General features: G+C 33.7%; 1 protein-coding gene across 2 annotated transcripts; it reads right to left on the reverse strand.

Annotated features, from left to right (window-relative positions):
• Positions 1–2,587: 2,587 nt before the first annotated feature.
• LOC140893612 (RNA-binding protein involved in heterochromatin assembly dri1-like) lies at positions 2,588–3,916 on the reverse strand. 2 transcript variants are annotated; one of them, XM_073302697.1, is made up of 4 exons: positions 3,869–3,916; positions 3,279–3,614; positions 2,777–2,855; positions 2,588–2,693 (listed from the first exon to the last, which is right to left on the reverse strand). In XM_073302697.1, the coding sequence occupies exons 2-4, from the start codon at positions 3,605–3,607 to the stop codon at positions 2,637–2,639; spliced, it is 465 nt and encodes a 154-aa protein (XP_073158798.1). In that variant the 5' UTR covers positions 3,608–3,614; positions 3,869–3,916; the 3' UTR covers positions 2,588–2,636. The 2 variants fall into 2 exon arrangements, with proteins under 2 accessions (XP_073158798.1, XP_073158799.1); XM_073302698.1 differs by having other exon boundaries at positions 2,640–2,693; positions 2,785–2,855.
• Between the last annotated feature and the right edge of the window lie 23,276 nt (positions 3,917–27,192).

Raw genomic sequence — 27,192 nt, forward strand, 5'->3', positions numbered from 1 at the left:
TCTCTTGAAGTATGTGAAGAGTGACTTCCTTAGCACGATCTTTGAAATGGATTGAGCAGTTCAATGACAATATATTCAACGGTCGTTGGCTTGAGTTTCTTGAACTGTTGTAGGCTAGTTGATTGTTTGTTAGCAGTTCAAATCTCCTGAACTCTCTTGAGCGGTTGATTAATCTAAACAATTTATATTTTTCTGAATGGTTGGTGAGCTCTGAAACAGTTCTGAATTGGATTGAGTTATCTTGAACGGTTTATACTTGTGATATTACAAATATAGGCAGCTAGAACATAATACAACAAACCATTATTTGTTATCACTAAAACTAAATAGTCTACCAAAATATAATTAAATAATTAAGATCGAAAAAATTAGGGCCGATTACAAAATATTTTTTCCTAAAAAAATATCCTATCAATCTATAGCAAAACCTATATAATTTAATATTCGATAAATTAATTATTTTATGAAATAATGTTTTCTCGGTCTCGATTTGAACCAATGTACTAAATTAATAATTTTAATTAATAATAAGATAATAATTTTTTGGAAGACCCTATATAAAAATATAGTCCCATCAACATTATAAATAATAATTACTAAAATCACTAAAATAAATAATACAATTTAGTAAAGTATAGTTCTGTTGTTTTTCATTAAAATTTAGTTCTATTATTGTTTTTGTATATACAATGAATTTAATTTGATTAGTCAGTACTATGATTATTATTTAATTATTAAAAATAATGTGTACCAGTTATTTATTTTTATAAATATATACACACGCATATATATAATATAATCGATTTTTATGTATTAATTTAAAAAATATTATGCAACTATCGGTGAAAGAAATTAATTTATGTGATTCAATTTGTGTTCTACGAATAAAAAATACTCTAAAATAATAGATTATAGAGCTTGTGGTTTGGTTTTTAAAGAAATATTAACCAAAAAAATAATTTTTTATTTTAAAATAAATTAATCAAACAAAATAAATTTATTTTTTCAATATCATTTATTTTTTACTACTTCAAATTTATATTATATTTTTAAATAAAGCTTCTCATTTTAATTTTTTCTGAGAATTAATTTAATATTTTATACTAATCCTAAGATTATTAGTTTTGATTCAGTTCTATATATTGATTTTATTTTTGATGTAAAATTCTGCCGGTTAACGGGTTATTAATTTTTACCTCTTCTATACTTTATCCATTTGACATCATGTACACATTCATTAATGGATCATATTAATGATAATTATTATAATTCTTGATCAGCATACATATTTTTATTACAATAAGATATATATTCCTTCATCAGTGGTTGTGAAGGACTGATTTTCTCAATCTTTTCGACCTTGGTTCCGTAGGAGCAAGTCAGAAAGATTGAGAAATAGAACCATCTGTTTCCATTTCCCAAAAGAAATAAATATCTGTAGAACTACACATTAAGAAACATTCTAAATTTGATTTGAATCAAGAAATAATCAAAAATATTGTTTTCAATTGCACCGTTTGGTTTGAGTGATAGGATAAGTAATACATAGATGAGAAATATAATGTAAATTAAAAATAAATAAGAAAAAATAGTTAATATATTATTTGATTTGATGAATAGATTATAATTTATTTGATTTAATTGATGTAAAATTAATAATTAATAAATTGATAAATAATATGACGAAAATAACGCGGAATTAAATGGGATAAGTTATACATAGATTAATAATACATCAAACCAAACAATGCCCATAATGTCATTATTTATTAATCACAATGATTATTATGTTATCAATAATTCTCTCAAATAAGATCCAAGTAAATCTTAGTAGAGGGGCATATATATAGTTAAGCAGGAAATACCGAAATATGATATGGATAAATTTGTACTATGCAGATGACAACAAATAAAATATTTAAAGAAAATACAAATTTGATATAGTTACTGTACTATTTTTAACTTAGTTTATTTTTTGAGCGCTAGCTGACGAAACATTGGATATTGGTTATATAATGTTATGCTAGAATGGATTAAAAATTCATAAAAAGTTATTGTACCAAAACAGAGAACATTAGATGCGGAAGGCTAAAATAGTGCAAATTAATTTTTGTTTTTTGACCCCAGTCATCTAATCCCAAGTCCCCTTCAGTATTCAATTCAATCAACAAAAAGTAGGAGTGGCATTGGTACTGTTGCCAAAGTGGGAGCATCTGGTTCTTATCTACTTTCATTATTAAAACCTTGATTTCTTGTTTGCTTCGAAACGATGGGGGCTTTCTGAATTCAACTATGTATTTCTACATGAGATTCCATGAATCTTGATTTCTTACGAATCTTTTGTTCAATATATCTTTGACTCATAATGCAGCCTTTTACTTTGCACGTGTTTTATTTTTATTTGTAAATTTTTTTAAAAAAAATTCCCACGTGGAATTACACAAATTAAGCTAGAGGGCCGGAAACATGATAAAAAACAAGTACTATATATATAAAATGGTGATCAAGGGGATCGAAAAAAAGCAATACATTTCATGAACTAAACTTGATTGGGAAGAATGTTACACATATATATATGTCAAGCTCTTTCATTAGCTTTATTTGTTCACGCAAAAAGATAAATATTACATATTGCATCACTCGTATAGAGCGTTAAACACCTTATCTCTTTGGTTTCCCTTAGAATTCTCCTCCTACAAGGGGAAAAAAGAATTAATTAATGAAATATTAATTACAATGAGAAATAAATAAATATATAAATATATATAGCACTTACGTGCTTACCAAAATCTCTAGGTGTCTTGCATTTATAGCACTCCATCCTGCTAGCGTAGTTATGCATGCCACATCCAAATCTGACCAACATCAAACAATGCATAATTATAATATTTTACATATATAGTACGTACGATCCAATAATTTTATAATATTTTTGACTCTCCTTTTTTAACTTAATTATATCTTAAACTCGACATTTTCCTCGAAAAACCAACTGATTATTATTTGTTAAAATAAAATATATGTGCTCGCCATGCCATGTCATGCCTCGGGTCGTAAGCCCGTGTGTGAGCACTACGAGGCACAAAAGATTAACAACTTCGTATACTTATTTTACGAAAATGGTGAACATTTCAAGAATTCTATCATGTCCACTAATTCAAAATTCGTCACAGATCACCAATTTTCAATTAAAGCATACACACATTATTGCAACGTGCATATCTAATTAAAGATGAACATGCATTAATTAATCCCATGCATGTTTCTTTCGAACAAACCTGGTACAAATCCAATCTCCACTTTTCCAACCGGGGATGGAATCATACGCGTAACCGGCAGACGCTATCGCTCCGGCCCCATAACCGCAGCAGTCCTTGGGTGAGCCACATCGATAGCAGCTCGTTCGACTGGCGTAGTTGTGTGCACCGCAATTCAGACCGCCGCAATACCAGTCTCCAGGCATGGGCTCGGTTCTCTGCAGTATCGAGTAGGACGAAACGTCGACCGCCGTAGCGTTCTTGGGGCAGCCACATCGTTGGCAAGGGTCTCGTTTCTTGAAGTTGAGGTGCTGGCATGCGGGACACAACCAATCTCCTTCCTTGTTCATCGTGTGTCTAATGTTTTATATATAAAGAGAACAAAGTTATAGCAACACTTTATAAGAATGTATGATGGCAACAATTAATCAAGCTCTATATATATATTCTTGATTCTCAAGCTTTTGAAATTGAAGATTATTGAATTTAAAGTACGTACGTACATTTCCGTCTTATATATATAACACTATATTTTTGTCAAACAAACGGCACGAAAGAAGCCTATTATAACATGCATGCGCAAGGGCATGAAGCCAATAAGCATGTCTCACCTTGTACGAAAACGAAACAATATCGACGTATGAATCGGATCGAGTATATCTGCTTGCTATAGCGTGGTTTGAAATCGATGATTTTGAAAAATGGATTGATGGGGGTTTATATACTAGTGATTCCTCCTTTTTATGGGACCCTAATTAGCTCCTTTTATTTTTTTTGGAGTATAAAATGGTTTCTTTAATATGGGATTTCAAAAGAGAAATCTAAAGGATTTTGATAGTTATAGAACTTTCCTCGGTTTCATGTTTTGATCTTTTGGATGTGTCACGAGGACAGATGGTGAAAAGTAGTGGACAATTTAATGTGCATAGGCTGAAGATCAAGAAGTTACAGAAAAAAATATATAAGTCAATTATTATACCTTTTCCCATGATTCCCTATGCATTATTACTGAAAAGATTGAAAAAATTTTGTTCTGTATTCCAATATTCCCTTTTCTTGCAGGCATTACGAGGGGAAGACATTATTTGAGTGGTGGAGGCAAATTTGCATTAGGGTTTGAATACATACAGTTGATTTATACCATTAATATATATATATATCTAATAGTTGAGTGCCACCTCATGGTGGGCACATTAGGTGGGCACGGTGAGTGGGCAGGATAGCAAAATTGTATATATATATATAAATTTTCAGCTGTCCAACCAATGATGTCCAACTCGTCTCCGACCACTAAAATCCGGTAACCAATGATGTCCAACTCGTCTCCGACCACTAAAATCCGGTATCGTGTTTTAGTGATGCGAATATATATATATATATATATATATATATATATATATTAATCAACAGGGCTTAAATTCGATCGAAATCAACCACAACCTTTTTATTTGTTTAATTTTTATATATGTTTTTCCCCTCCATCTAACGCAAGATCATCCATATATTTATACAGGCAATCAATAATATATATCCGTTGCTATTTCTGCGTTCCATGACGAAAATCAAAGATTAAATATACAAAATAAATCAAATTATAAGAACAAGATTAAAAACAATTTGTAGTGTCTGAATAAAAACATGGATTTAATTCACGTGCTGCAAAAAGAATGAATGAATCCTAAGTAAACTGACGAGTAGCTAGCTAGGCTTATGTGGTTCAGGTAAACTTGTAGTGAAAATTAAAAACCAGAGAGAATCAATTCCATTTGATCACATGACACCACCACCATTGTTACTTTGCATGCTTGGTCAGTAAAATATTCCTTCTTTTTCATCCAATAATTCAATATCCATTCCAAGTTCGATCACTATAATATATATATATATATATATATATATATATATATACCATGTTCGCATGCATGTACGTCATGTATCCATCTGAATCTTTTTAGAAGCATGCACTAATCAATCCACAGTAATAATACATGCATTTGGCTTCCATTAATAAATATATATACATTTATATATACACGAGTTTAATTATGAGGTACTCAAGAATAAGTGTGTTGAGGAATCCAAATGCAAATGTAATATAAAACGTTCTAGGTTATGCTTTCGGCTTCATGGAATAATCCTGCGAATTAATTTGTTACTTTCTCTAACTTAACAGAGTAAGTAATTTGACCGAATCAATTTCTCAACGAATAGCAATTATTAGGTAGGGGCGTAAACACATTAATCAACCGGAAAAAATATCAGATTAGGGTTGAGAGTTTTCACTTCGAACCAGATCGAGTTGGACTCGAAAAGGTAATCCGGATCGGGTCAACCTGAATTTTTTTAAATTGATTTTTTAAAGAATTAAGAAATTTTGAACATATTTTAATATATAATTGTATGTTTGAAAAAAATATTTTATATTGATATAATATATTTTCATCATTTATTATTTATTTTATAAAACTTATTTTGATTTTTTAATACATTTTTTTATTTTTGTAATAAGTATACTTTAAATTTTTACAACTAAACATTCAATTTTAAATTATATATAACTAAGATTTCGTTATTATGTGTTTAAATTAAATAGTAATATTATTATTGTGTGTTTTGAATTATTACTTAATTATTTTGTTAAAAAAATCAAATCAGGTTGGTTAGCTAGGGTCAGTCGGGTTCGAGTTGAGCATTTTCAGGTTGGTTCGGGTTTGTGTTGAAACTTTTTAAAGCATAACCTTGCATATCAAATTGACCAAAACCCACCCGAACCACCCAAATTGACACCTAAGGACGGAGCCAGAAAATTAAATTTCATTAGAGGGGCGTAATTTAATTTCCTTATTGTTATTTTTGCAAAGAACTATTAAAAATCAAAATTAATAGTAAAAGAAATTTATTGAAAAATTGTGTAATTTGGATAAGGTGAATTAGTAGTTTTTCTAGAAAGAATTTTTTTTATTAAATTAAAAAATCCGCATTTAATAATTAGTAAGACTATGAAGGATTTTGGCTAAATTAAAATTTAGAGTAGAGCGGGTTGCTATTATTTTAAAACATTAATATTTCTTAATGAAACAAAGATAGCTAGAAGAAATTCGGAGGAATTGAAGAAGGCGATCACACCTACTAGCCTCTCCTTTCGCTTCGTCTCTGTTGACACCCCTACCAATTATTGATTTCAAGGAATCTAACGAGAGGTCCAGAGGGGGATCATATCATCTTAGAAGAGAAATTTTTTAAAGGAAAAATTGCATTTTTGCTCTTTATACATGTTTGCTTATTAATTTTTGATTCCGGTCATGAGCTGTATTATAAAATTTAAGTCTAAACCCTTTATCTTCTGATTTTTTGCTAGTTTAGCTCGTGTGGATGTGACACTACTCATGCTAGTGACACATTAAAAAAAACTAAAATTGTTTAAAGAAAAAATAAATCACTAAAAATGAAATTTGACTATATGGAGGATTATAAAATAGCAAAGAAGGAAACAAACATAACAAAAAATACATGTTTTTCTCAATTTTAAACTTAATACATAAATGTTTGGGAAATTTGCGATCTTAAATTCTTAATGGACTCTATGCGATTTTGACATTTCAACTTGTCAAATTTAAGTCTTCCTCCTACAGGTTTCAATTTTCGATAAGTTTTGAAATGTTAAAAAAACACCAAATTTTGTCAAAAACAGAGATAGCTAACCAAATATATAGAATCAAAATTGCAATGTTCCATAATTTTTATGTACGTATAAACTCAAGTTTCGACGACTCTCAAATCACGGTGAATCATCCCTGCTCATCCATCTCGTCTCTCCTCATCCGCTTCCCCAAGTCCCTTCCTTATTGTGGCCGAGCATATATATATATATATAGAGTTTTTTTCAAGTGCCCACCTATCATGTCCACTACCATGCCCACCAATGATGTGACACTATTCTATTGGATGTGATAAATTGTAGGTCCAATAGAATAGTGCCACATCATTGGTGGGCATGATAGTGGGCATGATAGGTGGGCATTTGAAAGAAACTCTATATATATATATATATATAGTTTTACTATTCTGCCCACCCACCGTGCTCACCTAATGTGCCCACCATGAGGTGGCACTCAACTATTGGATGAACAATTCATCACATCCAATAGTTGAGTGCCACTTCATGGTGGGCACATTAAGTGGACACGGTGAGTGGGCAGGACTTCAGAAATTTTAATGAATTCAACATGTCCAAAATTACATGATTTTCGTTGGTACAAAGATATATATGTTTTTATCTATAGCACTTCTTCGAGATGATTGTAGTTTTTTTTTTTTGGAAAGAAAGATTTATTGCAGGATTACCAAAACTCTTTGTTGAAAGAGTTAGGGAATTTATTCGCAAGCAAAATGCAAATTCAATTTCTTATCTTTCTTTAACTTATGGTGATACCAGATGTACCAGGATGCAGGGGGGAAATGGTATGGAAGCGGCAGAAATGCATGATTGTACTAGTATAGGAGTAGACAGATGGATTGATCGAAGAATAATTTTATTGATAGAATTGAAAGATTGAAATACAAAGCTAATTGAAAGATTGAATACAAAAACTTGAATTGAATCAGAGGAATTTAAAACAGATACAGAGGGAAAATATTAAAATTTATACCAGATGTACCAGGATGCAGGGGGGGACATGGTATGGAAGCGGCGGAAAGGCATGATTGTACTAGTATAGGAGTAGACAGATGGATTGATCGAAGAATAATTTTATTGTTAGAATTGAAAGATTGAAATACAAAGCTAATTGAAAGATTGAATACAAAAACTTGAATTGAATCAGAGGAATTTAAAACAGATACAGAGGAAAAATATTAAAATTTATCTCTCTATGTTTTGCTCTGTCTAAATTGGCTCTCGAATTTGTTCTTGAATTGGCTCTTCTTATAGCAGTTGAGGGACGCCTGTAGTAGGATTCCTTCCTTGTTAATAATGGTGAATGGTCTTGTCTCGTTTGCTTTCTTGAAAGCACTTGATGAGAATCTTGACTATTGAGCGAAGTGGACGTCTTGTCTTCTTTTGATTTTTTGGAGGCGAAGTGGGCGTCTTGTCTTCTTTTCCTTTGCTTTGTCTTGAAGCAAATGTCTTGTCTTTTTTTTTTCTTTGTCGTAAAGCAAAATAATTGCTTGTATTGACCGACATAATCTTTGCATCTTTTGAAAATAAAATTGTGACTACTGCTTTTTCTTGATGTGTAGTATGCTTTTAAAATGTATTTTTTCTTGACAACTGACTACTGTTTTTTTCACGTGTAGTCTGCTTTTTTTTTTTCTTGTTTTGTTTTTTCTTGCTTTTTCTTTTTAATAATTGATTACAATAATACAACTACTTCAAGTTATTGTCATCACTATTCCCTCCCCGGGTTTTTGAAATTCCAAGGAACTTGAATTTTAAAATTGGACATAATATTGAATTATGTATCAATATTATGTAATCCTTCTTCTCCTAGAAGATCCATGAGGTCATAATGCTCATCGTCATTTATTGGTTCTGGATCGAAGTCATCTTGAAGCATGTCTATAACCATTCTTGAATAGAGTTTGCAGTAATTGTCAAAAATATCTGGTGTCTCTGTTTTGAAATGGAACTTGGAATCTTGAGTTTGATTTAGTGTTGGTAAGTCGTTAAGGGGTTGCAGTAAGTCTCGTTGATGATAGAGCAGTAAGTCGATTGGTGTTCCCTCTACGTCAGATCTCAAGGTAAACTTAAGCAATTAAGTTGCAAGGTAAAATTTAATTGTTTGAATTAGCTATGTCTTGGTCTATTCCTTTGTTCTCTAGGATATCAAGGTCCAATAGTATGAAGTCAAGTAAGAATTATGATTGTAATAGTAGTAGTATTCAAATAGATGAAGAAGCAGAAATAAAGATTGATAGAAATCAAGAAAGTTTATATAGTAAAGAAATACAAATATCTCATAAAAGAAGCCAGTTATTTGTTATATCTCAAGAAATTGATCGTGAACAAGAATTTTTAAAAAGTAAACATCCAAACGAAAGAATGTTTCGAAAAAATGTTCTTCGACTTTTATCAGAAAAACAACAAGATTATTTTTGGGATTTATAGTATTTCTCAAATTCAGACACTAAAATGAGTTTTTATGAATGAGCAAAACAAAGAGTATTTTCTAAATATCAAAAATAAAACTCTTCAAGTACTTCAAAATCTTCTACAAAAGATTTTCATTCAAAATCTTCTACAAAAGATTCTCAATCAAAATCTTCTACAAAAGACTCTAAATCTAAATCTTCAAAAATTTCAACAAAAAATTCTTCGGTTAATACATGAGCATCTTCTTCAAAAATATGGAAAACAAGTAATGAAAATCAATTTCAATCTGTCCATCCTCCTCTAGAAGAAATAAAAATTTCAGTTCATAATACTGAAATAATTGCTTCTCCATTCAAGCAACCTTCTGCCATTGAAGGAACTCCTACAATAAAAGAAATAAAAAATATTAATCTTCAAAATAATTATACAAATGTTCTTCTTAATTCTGTGGCTCATCAGCTCACTAGCATTGAGAATTCAATTCCTAATATTTTATCAAATTCTTCAACAGAAACTTCAAAAGAAAAAATCAATGAACTTCAAATAGATGATGATTTTAAAAATTAATTATTAACTTTAATTCCTTCATCTTCTGATGATAATCAAGAAGATATATATTATTTTTCCTATCCAAGAAGAATCTGATTCTGAATATTCAAGCTCTTCTTCTTTTGAATAAGGAAAATAATTCTGTAATTGCAATGATGAAGTTTGTGATTGCAAATCTACAATAAATGTTATCACAAATGAACAATAAATATTACAAGATGTTATTAGTAAAATAACTGATCCAAAATTAAAAGCTAATTTTGAAAATCTTCTTCAAAAATCGAAACAAGAATATTATAGTCTAAAAAAAGTTATGTCTAGATTTAATTCAAAATCTAATGAAACTCCTTCCACAAGTTCTGATCTTCGATTTGAAATTAATCAAATGAAGAATCAAATTCAAGAACTTCGAAAAGATATCTCTGACGTTGAAATAGAGCTTACACTTCTAAATCCACCATTACAAAAAGATGAAGATATTAATTCAAATAATAATTCTCCATCTTCAAGTAAAAATACAACTCCTCAAACTTCTGATTTTGAATATGATGACAAAGAAGATAAACTTCAATGTGTCATAAATAAAATCAGTCTTCAAAAATGGTATTCTCAAGGAACAATTGTTGTCAGTAAACAATTCAAATTAAAAACAAAACTTCTAATTAATTCTGGTGCAGATCAAAACTGTATCCGTGAAGGATTAATTCCAACCAAGTATTTCGAAAAGACAACAGAAAGATTATTTGGTGCAAACGGAAGTCCTTTAAAAATAAAATACAAACTCACAAATGCACATGTGTGTAATCAAAATATTTGTTTTAAAAATATATTTTATCTTGTTAAAGATTTAGAACAAGATATTATTCTTGGTACTCCATTTATATTTCAATTATATCCTTTTCATGTAAATAAAAAAGGAATACATTCAATAATTTTAAACAAAAAAATTACATTTCCTTTTCTCAATCCTCCAACTAGTAGAGATATACATACTCTAAAACAAGTATCTATTTTTTAAAAAATAAATAGTATAAATCTAAAAAGACAACATATCAAGTTTCTTAAAAGTGATATTAAGTATCAAAGAATTGAAGAACAATTATCTCAAAAATTCATTCAGGAAAAAATTTCTCAAATAAAAATTCAAATTGAAAGGGACATTTGCTCCACTATTCCAAATGCTTTTTGGGATAGAAAGAAGCGTACCATAAATCTTTCTTATGTTTCTGATTTTACTAAATATCAAATTTCAACTAAAGCAAGACCTATTCAAATGAATAAGGAATTGCTTGATTATTGTCAAAAAGAAATTCAAGATCTTCTTACTAAAAAGCTTATTCGTCCAAGCAAATCTCCTTGGAGTTGTTCTGATTTTTATGTCAATAATCAAAGTAAAATTGAACGAGAAACCCCTCGTTTGGTTATTAATTATAAACCTTTAAACAAAGCCCTTCAATGGATATGATATCCATTACCTCAAAAACGAGATTTATTGAATATACTTTATAATGCAATTATTTTTTCAAAATTTGACATGAAATCTGGATTTTGGCAAATTCAAGTTGCTGAAAAAGAACGATATAAAACAGCATTTAATGTTCCATTCGGCCAATATGAATGGAATGTTATGCTCTTTGGTATAAAAAATGTTCCATCTGAATTTCAAAAAGTTATGAATGATATATTCAACCCTTATCAAAATTTTTCATTAGTTTATATTGATGATATTCTAATTTACTCAGAAAGCTTAGAACAACATTTTAAACATTTAAATATTTTTATTCAAGTTATCAAGAAAAATGGTTTAGCTGTCTCTGCTAAGAAAATTAATTTATGTCAAACAAAAATAAAATTCTTAGGACATCATATATTTCAAGGAACAATTACACCAATTCAAAGAAGTATAGATTTTGCTGACAAATTTCCAGATCAAATAAATGATTTACAAAGCCTACAAAGATTTTTAGGATGTGTCAATTATGTAGCCGATTTTATTTCCAATATTAGACAAATTTGTGAACCACTTTATCAACGTCTTAGGAAAAATCCACCTCAATGGAGTCAAGACCAAACTCTCTAGGTTCAAAAAGTTAAGAGTCTAGTTAAGTCTCTACCTTGCCTCAATATCCTTCAACCAGATTCTCTACCTATTGTAGAAACAGATGCCTCCGATCTAGGATATGGGGGTATACTCAAACAAAAATTAGGTGATCAAGAGACATTAGTACGTTTTTATTCAGGAATATGGTTAGGACCTCAAAAAAACTATTCAACCATCAAAAAAGAAATTCTTTCGATTGTTCTTTGTGTTTTCAAATTTCAAGATGATTTAATAAATAAAACATTTTTAATTCGAACTGATTGTAAAGCTTCGAAAGATGTTTTATTCAAAGATGTCAAGAATATTATTTCAAAACAAATCTTTGCCAGATGACAAGAAATCCTTTCTTGTTTTGATTTCAACATTTAATTTATTCCGGAAAAAGAAAATAACTTGCCCGATTTTCTTACACGAGAATTTTTGCAAGAAAAAGACAAAATTTCTCTCACCTCAATTTCATCTATAAATAGATACAATTCAATCCCATTTCCACTCACCTCTTCAAAATCACTTAAAGCAAAATTTCAAAAAAATCCAAATCTTTTATTACCCCAAAGCAAGCCTTAGCCTCTCAAATGACAAAAACTTTAAATCTTTCAAGTTCCTCAAGTTCTTCTAATACTGCAAATTTTAGAAATAACAATTCCTTTCAACCTTTATTCTCAGCTACAAATTTTGCTGCAGCTGTCAAAACTCAAGTTGGAACATGCAAACTCCCTGTTATTAATACTCCTCCAGTTAAATTTCAATATTATATTAAACCAGTCTTAGATCCTATTGTTCAAGTTGAAAAATCTTGGGAACAGACTTTCCCAAACCCAATCGATTGTATTACTACACTCTATCCTCCAGAATTCCATTTTATTCCCGATGATTTACATAAATCAAGAGAGTTTTAGCAATTTATCCTCCAAGATACTAATTCTGCTGTTATCACAGATCGTTATGATAACAATGGCATTCTTAATCATTTCAAGTTCAAAATTTGCAAGGTTCTTACCTATGAAGACTGGAACCTTAATCCATGGGAAGGAAAAAAAATTTTCAATTCCAAATATAATCCCAAGAAGTTTCAATTATTTTGATTATAAAAAAGCTTGGTATTTTGTGTTCCTTGTCAAACCGTCAAGTCATTCATGGTTCATTATGTATGATACAAATTGCTCTAAGATTTTTCCTCAATGATTTCAAAAATGGTGGTTATATTTTGGCCTCGAACCCGAAATTTTACCATCTTTAGTCACTGAGGGTTTCACCTATTTCAAACTTCACCCAAATTTTCTCGACTCAAAAGAAAATTTTTTGTTTCAATTTTCAAGAAATTTCAAATTATGTTGGATCTTTTGTTGGGATTTTATAGTTACAAAACCACCAGCAGTTTTCCATTTTGCTGAAAAAACTATAAATCGTCGCTATAAAATCAAGTGGTGGGAAAAATTCACCGATACAAATGCATGTCCCAAATTAGTGCAAGCATGGCTTTCTCGCAGAGCCAATTCAAGAACAAATTCAAGAGCCAATTTAGACAGAGCAAAACATAGAGAGATAAATTTTAATATTTTCCCTCTGTATCTGTTTTAAATTCCTCTGATTCATTTCAAGTTTTTGTATTCAATCTTTCAATTAGCTTTGTATTTCAATCTTTCAATTCTATCAATAAAATTATTCTTCGATCAATCCATCTGTCTACTCCTATACTAGTACATTCATGTCTTTCCGCCGCTTCCATACCATGTCCCCCCTGCATCCTGGTATATATATATATATATATATATATATATATATATATATATATATATATATTCTGGTTCTTATCTTAAAATCTTGATTATTCAGTATATACAACGAATATATAATATAATGTTGTTCCATTTTCTTGGTTTGCTTCAAATCTAGGGGCCGGACGATTGAAATATACAATATTATATTGTTGGCATTTGTTGTAATGTGAATCTTCTTTTCCCACGAATCTTTTGATCTTTGATTATTCATAATAGTCTTTCATTTGCACGCGAAGAATATAATAATTCACACACAAGTTCAGTTTCTATACTATAAAATATCAAATATTTATATAATTTTTAACAAACATGGGAGAAAAAAAATGTTACACATACATGTTGGGCTAGTTAATTCCTTGGCTTTATTTATTCATAAAAAAAAAATACATCTTGCATCATACATAGGGTTAAACACCTCTTCCCTTTAATTTCCGTCACACGCCTCCTCCTACAAAGGAAATTAAATGAAAAGAACAAGTTAATTAGAAAGAGAACAAATAAGCAAATGTAGCAATTAATGCATTACTCCCTCCAGTCATATACACTTTGTTTTCTTTTTTGGTTGTCCCAAATTAATATATAGTTTAGTTTCTACATTTAATACTATTTTTCATTTTTTACTAATATAATCCTATTAAATAAGTTATGGAAAATGCTCAACCATTTTTTGAACGATTTAAATAATGACAAAATAGTAAGTTTGCTTGTGCACTTTGTTTTTCTCAATAAGTTTATTAATCTGTGTGAAACATGAGAAAAAAAATCTATATATATATTTGAGATGCGCGCAGTGATCGATCACTATATATAAAACAATGAAATATATATAAAGAGATACACCAGCTGCTTACCAAAATCTGTAGGTGTCACATCTGACCAACATTAATCATGTCAGCTCGAAATAAACATTGCACAATGTAACATCCATTAATTTAATTATGCTCGTTCACTTAAATTAGTATACATATATATTTTAATTCATTAGTCTTAAAATGGGCATTTTCGTGGAAAACCAGCTTCAACATATAATATAAAGGACGATTCAATGTCATGCTCCGTGCCCAAATAATAAGCCCACGCAAAACTCCGCTACAAATTATTCCAAATCCATTTCCGTTTCACATATATAATGATTAACTCGAATTGTTACAGTCGCCTATTAGATATATTATATCACTAGCTATCATCTTATGAATTAAGTATTCAAACAGCTAGATATATACCTACCATGCACAAAGATCTACGAAAAATTAAGCCACCATTTGATTAGCATATATGGTTAATTATCATATGAATTAAATGCATATATAGAATACTAGCTAGCTACCCATGCCAATGTTGCTGATCTAAGATCTCGGTTAATTTAAAATAACAAAAAATGTTATATGCACGATGAATGTTACACGCACGGTTACATTTACACATTACTTTTGAAATTACAAAACTATATTAATGAAGAGATCTTTTGCCATTAATTGGCGTATTTGGAATAATTTTTTAATTTCAAAGGTAACGTACGTGTTGAAAGAGTGGGTGCCCGGTGAACCAACTTGTGGCTAAGGGCTTTGATGACTCTATGTATAAACAATCTTTTGTTTAATATAATTTACACTTTTATAATGACATTTACTTTATCTTTTATCATATTATTATGTTGTGACATACTATAAGATGTTTAGATGAAGACCTTGAATATACTATAGTGTATGTAAGATGTGGTGGCACATGGGGATGACTATCATGAAACACATCTTATAGTCACTGTATATTCTAAACAGTTCCTAGTCGATTGAGCCGTCCGTTAATAAGGATAAGGATCGCTCGAGATTGAGACTAGCATTTGCGATGCCGAGTACCACGTTTCATTAGTATGGAACATAGAGATGTTCAAAGCATGCAAATGGATATTCATACGATGAATGATCGAACTACCCTATCCGGACTTTCCAAGTGGTTATCACTTATCGAGTGGATAAAGTCCGCGGTTTTGGTTGTACACCATTAGTCCTTACTACTTGAAACATCATTGAGACTCTATATGCTAGTACTGTGCTTTGACTCGTTTACCGACTCTATTGGGGTCATCAGGTGTCGGGATTGGGTACAGTTACGACACATATAGGATTCGATGCTTTGTTGTCAAGGATTCACCACATACTTGCTAGTGTGGATATCCTATGCAATCTGAGGAGATATTAGTGTGACGAATCTCTGGCCAGAGTACATGATGTGTTTTAAGAAATGGTTTCTTAGTAGCACATGCGATGTCACTATTTGATCTTCAAGATGCATTGAATAGTTATCGAATCTCGAACGACTCTCGATTTACCAATGGTTGTTGATTCGATCGGGATATATGGATGAAAGGACCGTACTGTACGCTAACCAAAATATATTGGTTCTTGCAGGCACTATCAGTGATACCTAGGGAATCATGGGGCGATGTTGCTAGGCGCTCTTACCATGATTCGATGGGCAAGTCGGAAATTGTTGTTCCGAGTCACAAGGAGTTGTGAGCCCACGGCTAGCTGTATCCCTGAACCATTGAGGGTCACACAAGTAATGGATTTTTAATCCCCGTTGAGATAGTTAAATTTAAAGAGTTAAATTTAATGAACAAAGAAGTAGGACTTCTTATATCAGAGTAGAGGAGTAAGATTTTCTAAAATGACATAGGGATGGGTATTTTTGGAAACCACTGAATTCGAATTCAGAAAATTTATCTTGACTTTAAAAGATGCAGAAATGGTTTCTGTGCACATTGGTGAAATTGGTTTATCAATCTGAGTCACGATAAATTTTATATTAATTTCTGAACATGCGGGCTTTGCTTGTCAGGCTTGAACTTATGACTAATGGGCCCTAAGCTGTTAGCAGCCCACATTATAAATAAGTTATTGCAGTACAGAAATTACACAACAGAGGCATAATTTTCGAAATTCACCAGGGTTTTGAGACCTAGTGGCCGCCGCCCCCTTCTCCCCTCTCTGCTCGAAAAATTCCAGCCTGTGAATTTTGAATTTGCAGTCTGGTTTAACGGATCAAATTCGTTAATTCTCTTCGTAGAAACTTCTGATAGATTTTCTAGTGCAATCTATCAGAGGGATTAAATTTCTGTTCGTGGACCTGATTGAAGAATTGTTCGTCCATCAGTTCCTGGGATATACAACAAGAGCAGAGTAATCTGTTGGTGTCCATAATCTCGTTTCGAGATTGGAGGTAAAAATTTAATTGTTATTTAATTTTTACACGCAGAATTTAATCGTAAAGTTTTGATACCCATGATATGGAATTGTTCCATAAAAATTTTTAAACTTCCGCTGCACCGGGTATCAATTCTGATTGATCTGATCACCGTTTTCCAACAGTGGTATCAAAGCCAGGTTGCTCAGATCAAGCGATTAAATTAATCGATTGTACAAATATTTTTAAGCCTCGGTTTTTGAAACAAAATAAATTTTTTAAAATAAAATTTTTTTTTTCGGGCAAAACACGGGCAGTGATGGTCGCTGCCCGGGGCAGCGCATGGCACTGCCCAGCGCAGCGCATGGCGCTGCGCAGGGCGCTGCCCAGGGCAGCGATCGTCGCTGCCCAAGGGCCAGCGACGGGCTACCCGGCCCGAGCCCCTTTTGGGGCGCGGGCTGTCCGGGATCGTCCCGGGCGTCCCGAGAAAATTAATTTTTTTATTTTAATTAAAATTTTAATATGTTAAAATTCTATTTTTGGTCCGATCAAAAATTGTTTTTGATTGGTCCACGAGGCGTCGGATCGAATTATTCGAGTCCGAAAATTTTAAAATTGATTTTTGGATAAATTTGAATTTTTGGAAAATTTATAGATTTTATCCGTTAAATCAGATTTTATGAAATTAATTATTTTTGGTACAATTGATGATAAGATATGATCTTATGGAAATATTGAGTAAAATATGATTTTATGTATAAAATTGGATTTTATATGTAAAATATGATTTTATTTGATAAAAAGATAAAATATGATTTTGTATGTAAAATAAGATTTTATATATGGAATATGATTTTATCCTTTTAATTTAAATTGCCATTGCATGTTATCCAATAAATTAATTTTGAATTAAATATTATTGGATAAGGATGATCGATTGCCATGACCAATTTGTAGATGTATGTTAGGAAATTTACATTTGTTTTTATTGTTGTTGGATTTATTAATGGGCCTGGTTTATGGCCCAATATGAATTGTCATATGTAATAAAAGTGGGCCTAGTTTATGGCCCGTTCCCACCCCTTAAAATGTATCCCTTACTTGTCATAGTTATTTATTGTAAATACATTAGACTTAGTGGGAGATGAAGATTTGAAGACAAAGGTGGGCCCAGCAGACAATAAAGATGAAGAAATGTAAATTGGAAGCTCAATGTAATAGGATTGCATTGCATACCTGCATATTACCTAGGATTGGACTTAGACTCATGATTGGCAACCACGGGTCGATTAGAAATGGAATCAATCATCCTATATAATATATGATATTATCGTTGTATGCATGTTTTAAACTAAATTGTATGAATCCCGCAAGCATACAAATTTTAAATGATGAGACAAATTTTCAAAATTAAAATCCCTCATTTTAAATATGATTTAAAATTGATATCAAGATAAATAAAGGAAATTTAAATATTGTTTAAATGTTCCTACCTTCCATCAACGATCAATGTATGAGATGCTACCCGCGGATACGGTCCGGCTCATATTATTGGGGGGGCCCGTTCGTCGAAAAGCTGTACATTGGATCGACACATGTTGTAAGTTGGGTGGAACTCCCATGGGATCGGCTCATATTATTGGGGGATCCACATGACGACCGTCCATCACAACTTAATATTGATGGGTCATCTTGACATGTCACAATAAACGGCGTCATATTATTGGGCCCTTATTGGACATGAGATAAAAACGTGGAGGTTTCTTTGGAAGCAATTGGGCTCTACCTTTTGAAAATTATGGTTGACTGATATTATTCGGGATCATAGTTTGTCAATTGGACTCCATGTTCCCACTAAGGAAAACAGTTTTCCGTTTTCACTAGAGGGTAGTGAAATCGTTAAAATAGTGGGAGTGAGATTCATAAAATAAATTTCGCCTATTTTATGTCTTAGTAAATTAATTAAACAATCACTGATAATTGTCTGTTTCTTTTCAGTATTTCATAAAGATGAATTCGCGCAATCCACTATTCTCTATTCTCGAACAAAATAAACTGACTGGCGCAAACTATACGGAATGGTTCCGTAAGTTGAAGATTGTCTTGACCTCGGAGAAGATGCTCTACGTGTTAGAAAAATCTCCTCCAAAGGAAGCACCAACTGACATAAGTCCGGAAGAGTTGGCCAAACTTGATACATGGTGGGACCATGATATCAAGGCCAAATGCTATATGCAAGCTTCGATGTCTGATGAACTCCAGAGGCGATTTAAGGATACCGTGAATGCTGCTGACATTCACGTACAACTCAAGGAACTTTTTGGGGTTCAATCGAGAGCTGAAAGGTTCGCTACTGTAAAAGAGCTAATGACGTGTCGCATGCGTGAAGGGACTTCGGTCCGTGATCATGGGGTACGAGTGATTTGGCTGATACAGAAGTTGGTAACGCTTGATTTGGTGTTGGAGCATGAACTCAATGTGGACTTATTACTTCTCTCTCTTCCTTCTTCGTTTGACGGATTTGTGGTGAATTTCAATATGAACAAGATAGAGGCCTCCCTTGAAGAGATGGTCAATATGCTTGTAACATATGAAGCCACTTTAAAGAAGGATAAACCAGTTCTCTTGGTGGGCTCCTCTTCTTCAGCTAAGAAGGGGCCAAGTACAAAGGGTAAGAAACGTTCTGCCCCACCCAAGAAAACCGGACCCGAGAAGAAAAACAAGACAAAGGCTTCAAACATGGAAAAGTCCAAGGATGTTTGCCATCACTACAAGAAACTCGGTCATTGGAAACGTAACTGCAAGGAATATCTAGAGCAGTTGCGAACTGCGAAGGGTATGTTCTATATTGAAATAAATGTTTCACTTAATACTACTTCTTGGGTATTGGATACCGGATGTGGATCTCACATTTGCAATGATTTGCAGGTGATGACAAGAAGTCGCAAGCTTAGAATGGGTGAGACCCAGCTGAGGCTCGGAAATGGTTCTAGAGTTGAAGCCAAAGCTGTGGGAGATGTTTATTTAATTTTGCAGAACGATTTTAAGTTACTTTTGAGAGATGTTTTATTTGTTCCAGATTTGATTAAAAACATTATTTCTGTTTCTATGCTTGATAGAGATGGTTTTTCTTGCAATTTTGTGATGAGATTTGCAATATTTACAAGAATGAATGTTTGATTGGAAATGGACAACTTGAAAACGATCTATATAACTTAAAATTAAAAGACGTTCCAATAAATTATGTTGATAAACCGGTAACAACGAACAAAAGGAAAATCGATAGTCAAAACCCGGCAAACCTTTGGCATGCTAGGCTATGTCATATTTCCTCAAGGAGGATGAACAAGCTAGTGGGAGAGGGCATGTTTGATATGTCTGATATTAACTCTCTACCTACTTGTGAGTCCTTCCTGAAAGGAAAAATGACTAAATCTCCTTTTAAGGGGAAACCTGAGCGTAGTCAAAATATGTTGGATTTGATCCATACAGATGTGTGTGGTCCATTTAGAATTGGTACTCAATTTGGCCAAACCTACTTCATTACCTTTACTGATGATTATTCAAGGTATGGGTATTTATATTTAATGAAATATAAGTCTGAAGCATTTGAAAAGTTCAAAGAATTCAAGGCTGAAGTAGAAAACAAGCTAGGTAAAAGTATTAAAGCACTTCGATCGGATCGAGGTGGAGAATATTTAAGTACCGAGTTTTTGGACTATCTGAAAGAGAATGAGATTCTCTCTCAGTGGACTTCTCCTATGACACCTCAGCTGAATGGTGTATCGGAGCATCGTAATCGAACTTTGTTGGACATGGTTCGATCCATGATGAGCTTCACTGAGCTTCCACCTTCGTTTTGGGGCTACGCGCTTGAAACGGCGGTATTGTTGTTGAACAACGTCCACACCAAAGCAGTGGACAAAATACCATACGAGTTATGGAATGGCAAAGCTCCTAAGTATTCGTACTTGAGGATTTGGGGATGTCCTGCTTACATGAAGCAGACAGTGGGAGATAAGTTGGATAGTCGATCCACCTTATGTTATTTTGTAGGGTATCCGAAGAATTCAATCGAATATTATTTCTATCATCTTACTGAAACAAAAGTGTTTGTTTCAAGGAATGCCACCTTCTTGGAGAAGGAGTTCTTATTGGATAAAAAAGGCGAGATGATGGAACTCGAAGAAATTCGAGAAGAACCCGAAATACAAAATAATGATCCTACACCTCAGGAACCATTGATGGACACGCCTATACCTAGAAGATCCGAGAGGACTTCTAGACCTCCTATTCGATATGGTCTTCTTCTTGAAGGGGATCAAGATGAACCCGACGTTGGATGTGATCCAAGAAACTTCAAGGAAGCAATTTCTGATGCGGATTCAAATTTATGGCTTGAAGCTATGCAGTCGGAAATAGATTCGATGCATACAAACCAAGTTTGGTCTTTAGTAGATCCTCCCGATGGAATTGTTCCAATAGGGTGTAAATGGATCTACAAGAGAAAGCTTGGGCTTGATGGTAAGGTATTGACCTACAAGGCACGATTGGTGGTGAAAGGTTATACTCAAAGACAAGAAGTTGACTATGATGAAACCTTTTCACCAGTTGCAATGTTCAAGTCCATAAGAATCCTTATTGCCATAGCTGCATGGTATGACTATGAGATATGGCAAATGGATGTAAAGACTGCATTTCTTAATGGAAACATTAAGGAAGAGATCTATATGACGCAGCCTGAGGGATACACATCCATGGGAAGCGAGCATAAGGTATGCAAGCTTCAGAGATCGATCTATGGTCTCAAACAAGCATCAAGAAGTTGGAACCAGAAATTTGATGAAACAATAAAGGATTTTGGTTTCATCAAGAACCCGGAGGAACCGTGCGTGTACAAGAAAGTAGTTAAGGATGCTGTGACATTCTTAGTACTTTATGTTGATGACATCCTACTCATTGGGAATGACGTAGGGATGTTGCAGTCAACAAAGATATGGTTATCAGGTAGATTCTCGATGAAAGATTTGGGTGAGGCATCCTATATTCTAGGGATACAGATCTATAGAGATAGATCTAAGAGAATGATAGGACTTACTCAAGCTACTTACATCGAAACCATATTGAAAAGGTTTTCAATGGATGGGTCCAAGAGAGGACATCTACCTATGTGTCATGGAGTTTCTCTATCCAAGTCCATGTGTCCCAAGACTGATGAAGAGATAGAGAAAATGACACATGTACCATATGCGTCAGCCATAGGTAGTATCATGTATGGGATGATATCTACCAGACCGGATGTAGCATTTGCTCTGAGTGTCACGAGCAGATATCAAGCTAATCCCGGTCAAATATATTGGAAAGCCGTGAAGGACATTCTTAAGTACTTACGAAGGACTAAGAATATGTTCATGGTTTATGGAGGAAGAGAACTGAAATTGGAAGGCTATACCGACTCTAGCTTCCAAAGTGACGTGGATGACTCGAAGTCAACCTCTAGATTTGTGTTCATGCTCAATGGCGGTGCTGTCTCTTGGAAGAGTTCCAAGCAGGACACCACAGCGGATTCCACCACTGAGGCAGAATACATTGCGGCATCAGCTGCTGCTAAAGAGGCCGTTTGGATGAGGAATTTCGTCCAAGAGTTGGGCGTCATTCCTGAAGTTGTTGGTCCAGTCCCGGTGTACTGTGACAACACGGGTGCCGTTGCTCAGGCAAAGGAACCAAGGTCTCATCAAAGATCCAAACACGTACTGAGGAAATACCACATCATCCGGGAGATCATGGAAAGAGGAGACATCACTGTCGAGAGAGTGGCCTCTGCAGACAATATCGCTGATCCACTTACAAAGCCCTTGCCAGGACCATTATTTGACAAACATCGCGAAGCAATGGGACTGCGTAGTATGACTAGTTGGCTTTAGGGCAAGTGAGAGATTGAAAGAGTGGGTGTCCGGTGAGCCAACTTGTGGTTAAGGGCTTTGATGACTCTATGTATAAACAATCTTTTGTTTAATATAATTTACACTTTTATAATGGCATTTACTTTATATTTTATCATATTATTATGTTGTGACATACTATAAGATGTTTAGATGAACTATAGTGTATGTAAGATGTGGTGGCACATGGGGATGGCTATCATGAAACACATCTTATAGTCACTGTATATTCTAAACAGTTCCTAGTCGATTGAACCGTCCGTTAATAAGGATAAGGATCGCTCGAGATTGAGACTAGCATTTGCGATGCCGAGTACCATGTTTCATTGGTATGGAACATAGAGATGTTCAAAGCATGCAAATGGATATTCATACGATGAATGATCGAACTATCCTATCCCGACTTTCCAAGTGGTTATCACTTATCGAGTGGATAAAGTCCGCGGTTTTGGTTGTACACCATTAGTCCTTACTACTTGAAACATCATTGAGACTCTATATGCTAGTACTGTGCTTTGACTCGTTTACCGACTCTATTGGGGTCATCAGGTGTCGGGATTGGGTACAGTTACGACACATATAGGAGTCGATGCTTTGTTGTCAAGGATTCACCACATACTTGCTAGTGTGGATATCCTATGCAATCTGAGGAGATATTAGTGTGACGAATCTCTGGCCAGAGTACATGATGTGTTTTAAGAAATGGTTTCTTAGTAGCACATGCGATGTCACTATTTGATCTTCAAGATGCATTGAATAGTTATCGAATCTCGAACGACTCTCGATTTACCAATGGTTGTTGATTCGATCGGGATATATGGATGAAGGGACCGTACTGTATGCTAACCAAAATCTATTGGTTCTTGCAGGCACTATCAGTGATACCTAGGAAATCATGGGGCGATGTTGCTAGGCGCTCTTACCATGATTCGATGGACAAGTCGGAAATTGTTGTTCCGAGTCACAAGGAGTTGTGAGCCCACGGCTAGCTGTATCCCTGAACCATTGAGGGTCACACAAGTAATGGATTTTTAATCCCCATCGAGATAGTTAAATTTAAAGAGTTAAATTTAATGAACAAAGAAGTAAGACTTCTTATATCAGAGTAGAGGAGTAAGATTTCATAAAATGACATAGGGATGGGCATTTTTGGAAACCACTGAATTCGGATTCAGAAAATTTATCCTGACTTTAAAAGATGCAGAAATGGTTTCTGTGCACATTGGTGAAATTGTTTTATCAATCTTAGTCACGATGAATTTTATATTAATTTCTGAACATGCGGGCTTTGCTTGTCAGACTTGAACTTATGACTAATGGGCCCTAAGCTGTTAGCAGCCCACATTATAAATAAGTTATTGCAGTACAGAAATTACACAACAGAGGCATAATTTTCAAAATTCACCAGGGTTTTGAGACCTAGTGGCCGCCGCCCCCTTCTCCCCTCTCTGCTCGAAAAATTCCAGCCTGTGAATTTTGAATTTGCAGTCTGGTTTAACGGATCAAATTCGTTAATTCTCTTCGTAAAAACTTCTGATAGATTTTCTAGTGCAATCTATCAGAGGGATTAAACTTCTGTTCGTGGACCTGATTGAAGAATTGTTCGTCCATCAGTTCCTGGGATATACAACAAGAGCAGAGTAATCTGTTGGTGTCCATAATCTCGTTTCAAGATTGGAGGTAAAAATTTAATTGTTATTTAATTTTTACACGCACAATTTAATCGTAAAGTTTTGATACCCATGATATGGAATTGTTTCATATAAAATTTTTAAACTTCCGCTGCACCGGGTATCAATTCTGATTGATCTGATCACCATTTTCCAACACGTGTAACAGTAGTGTGTGTAACCTTCATCTTAAAGGACTATGTGCAATTAATAATTCCTTGTTTCTTTTGATATCCTCACCTGGAGAAAATCCAATCTCCATTTTTCCAACCAGGAATGGCATCATATGCAAAACCTGTAGATAATATCATTCTTGCCCCATAACCGAAGTACTCCTTGGACGTACCACATCGATAGCAGCTCGTTCGACTGGCATAGTTGTGCACGCCGCAATTCATACCTCCACAATACCAATCTCCAGGCATCAATACTTGAGTCCTCTGTATCGAGCAAGAAGAAACTTCGGCTGCCGTAGCGTGCTTGGAGCAGCCACATCGTTGGCAAGGGTCTCGTTTCTTGAAGTTGAGGTGCTGGCATGCGGGGCACATCCAATCTCCTTGCTTATTCATTGTAATATCTCTGATGTTTTATTGCAAGTGCAAAGTTAGTATGCAACACCAAGAATATGAAGCAAATATGTATATAGGCATGCATGCCAATAAATAGCCTTGATTTTCTTTGATGATTTGTTCATAAAAAATATAGCAGCATGCAGATATAACATTATTTTGTCAATCTCTAACAACATGGAAGAAACCTAACATGCACAAGGGAAAAAGGCGATAAACGTCTTCTCACCTCGGAAGAAAACGAAACAATCAACTTGAGAATTCGGAGGAAGTGCTTGCTAGGGTTGTCTGAATTTGAAATTGGTGATTTTGGAGAAATGGGTCGATGTGGGTTTATATACTAATGAGATGGGACCCTAAACTTTAATTTGGGGGAATAAAATGGTTTCCTTAAGATGGGATAAGGGAATCTAAAAGATTTTGATATATAGTTAGACCTTTAGTACTTGGCTTCAGTATATATTTTGATCTTTATGGAGATTTGGAGACACGGAGAGAGGGTAAAAGCAGTGAGCTATACATATTTAGGTAGTGTTTGAGAGAGCTTTTAGGAAGCACTTCTTAGCATCTCCTTAACAAAATATCACAAATTTTCAAAATTTTATTAAGAAAAATCCGAGAAGTGCTTCCTATAAATTCTCCCAAAAACTACCTTAGTGTGAATTGATAGAAGCAAACACCAAAAAATAAGTGCCTTTTTCCCATGATTCCGATCCCTATGCATTATTATGGGAAATATTTGAAAATTTTTGTTCTGCAATACGTTCGTATTCTGTCCCCATTAATTTCTATCAAGGCATTACTAGAGGAATATCGTTTGGATGCAAATTTGTGCTATATAGAGTTGAGGACTTGTGAATCGGATGGCTACCCCCCACCCCCTTCTTATGCAACGTTCTCGGAAACTTTCAAAAATTGTCCTGTAAAATCATACCAGCACGGCGACGAAAAATGAACAAAACATGACCTTGTTATTACTTTAAAATGAAACTAAGATGGACCAAAAAGACCAATTTGTAGGACGTACGATTTTGCTAATTAATTGTTCCTTATGTTATTTCAATTTGTTTCTCCTATTTAATATATAGTAAGAGATGATTTCATCTCTATTACACTATATCCATCTAAATTATATATTTATGTTTCGTTTTACTCACATATTATTAAATTTATTGGAAATATGTCACACCCCCGGATCCAGGCATGATATATACGCAAGTGTGACTGCATAATGAGTTAGTTAATTAAAAGAACCCAATAGGAGTATGCATTAAGAAAACAATAGAAGAAATGTCATGCTCCGGGCCCATGCCTATTGGAGTATGCATTAAGAAAACAATAGAAGAAATGTCATGCTCCGGGCCTATGCCCGCGCTGCGCGACTGCACAAAGAGCTTCATATAGCAACTATTTCCTATTCGTCTTCGCTTTACGAAAATGATTAACTTAGTTGTTATGGAAGTACATTGTAAACCATTATAACCTCATTTTAAATCTTTCATTTTTTTCATGTGGGAATTGGGATATGGGTATCACAATCACCCTTCCTTCAGAAGACGACGTCCTCGTCGCGACCTGACCCCTCGATCCACCAGTACCGAGAATCTAGAGGTGACTCATACGAGTTCAAGAGGCAGATCCCGTTATGTAACACTTTGACCCGCAGGTTCAAGAGGTGGATCCCATACACGTAGCACTTTGTCCCGCATATCACTTATTTCCTGGGGTCAGCCGACTGGTGACCAGCTTTGATACCATTATGTCACGTCCCGAGCTCTGGTCTGCTTTACGAAAATGATTAATCTAAGTTGCTATAGAAGTTCATTGTAGTCCATTATAAGTTATAATCTCGCATTTTAAATATTTCATTTTTTTTCATGTGGGATAGGGGTATCACAAGAAATATTTTAAATATGATGTGGCCATATATTTGGATCAAACGAAAAAGAAAGACAATTTATATAAATGAGACGGAAGGAGTAGTACGTGTCTTTTGTTTGCCTAATAGGGGTACAAACAACACAAATCTGCCGCATTTTTAATTCACGT

Source organism: Henckelia pumila, chromosome 3, assembly GCF_033568475.1.
Source record: "Henckelia pumila isolate YLH828 chromosome 3, ASM3356847v2, whole genome shotgun sequence".
NCBI classification, from domain to species: Eukaryota; Viridiplantae; Streptophyta; class Magnoliopsida; order Lamiales; family Gesneriaceae; genus Henckelia; species Henckelia pumila.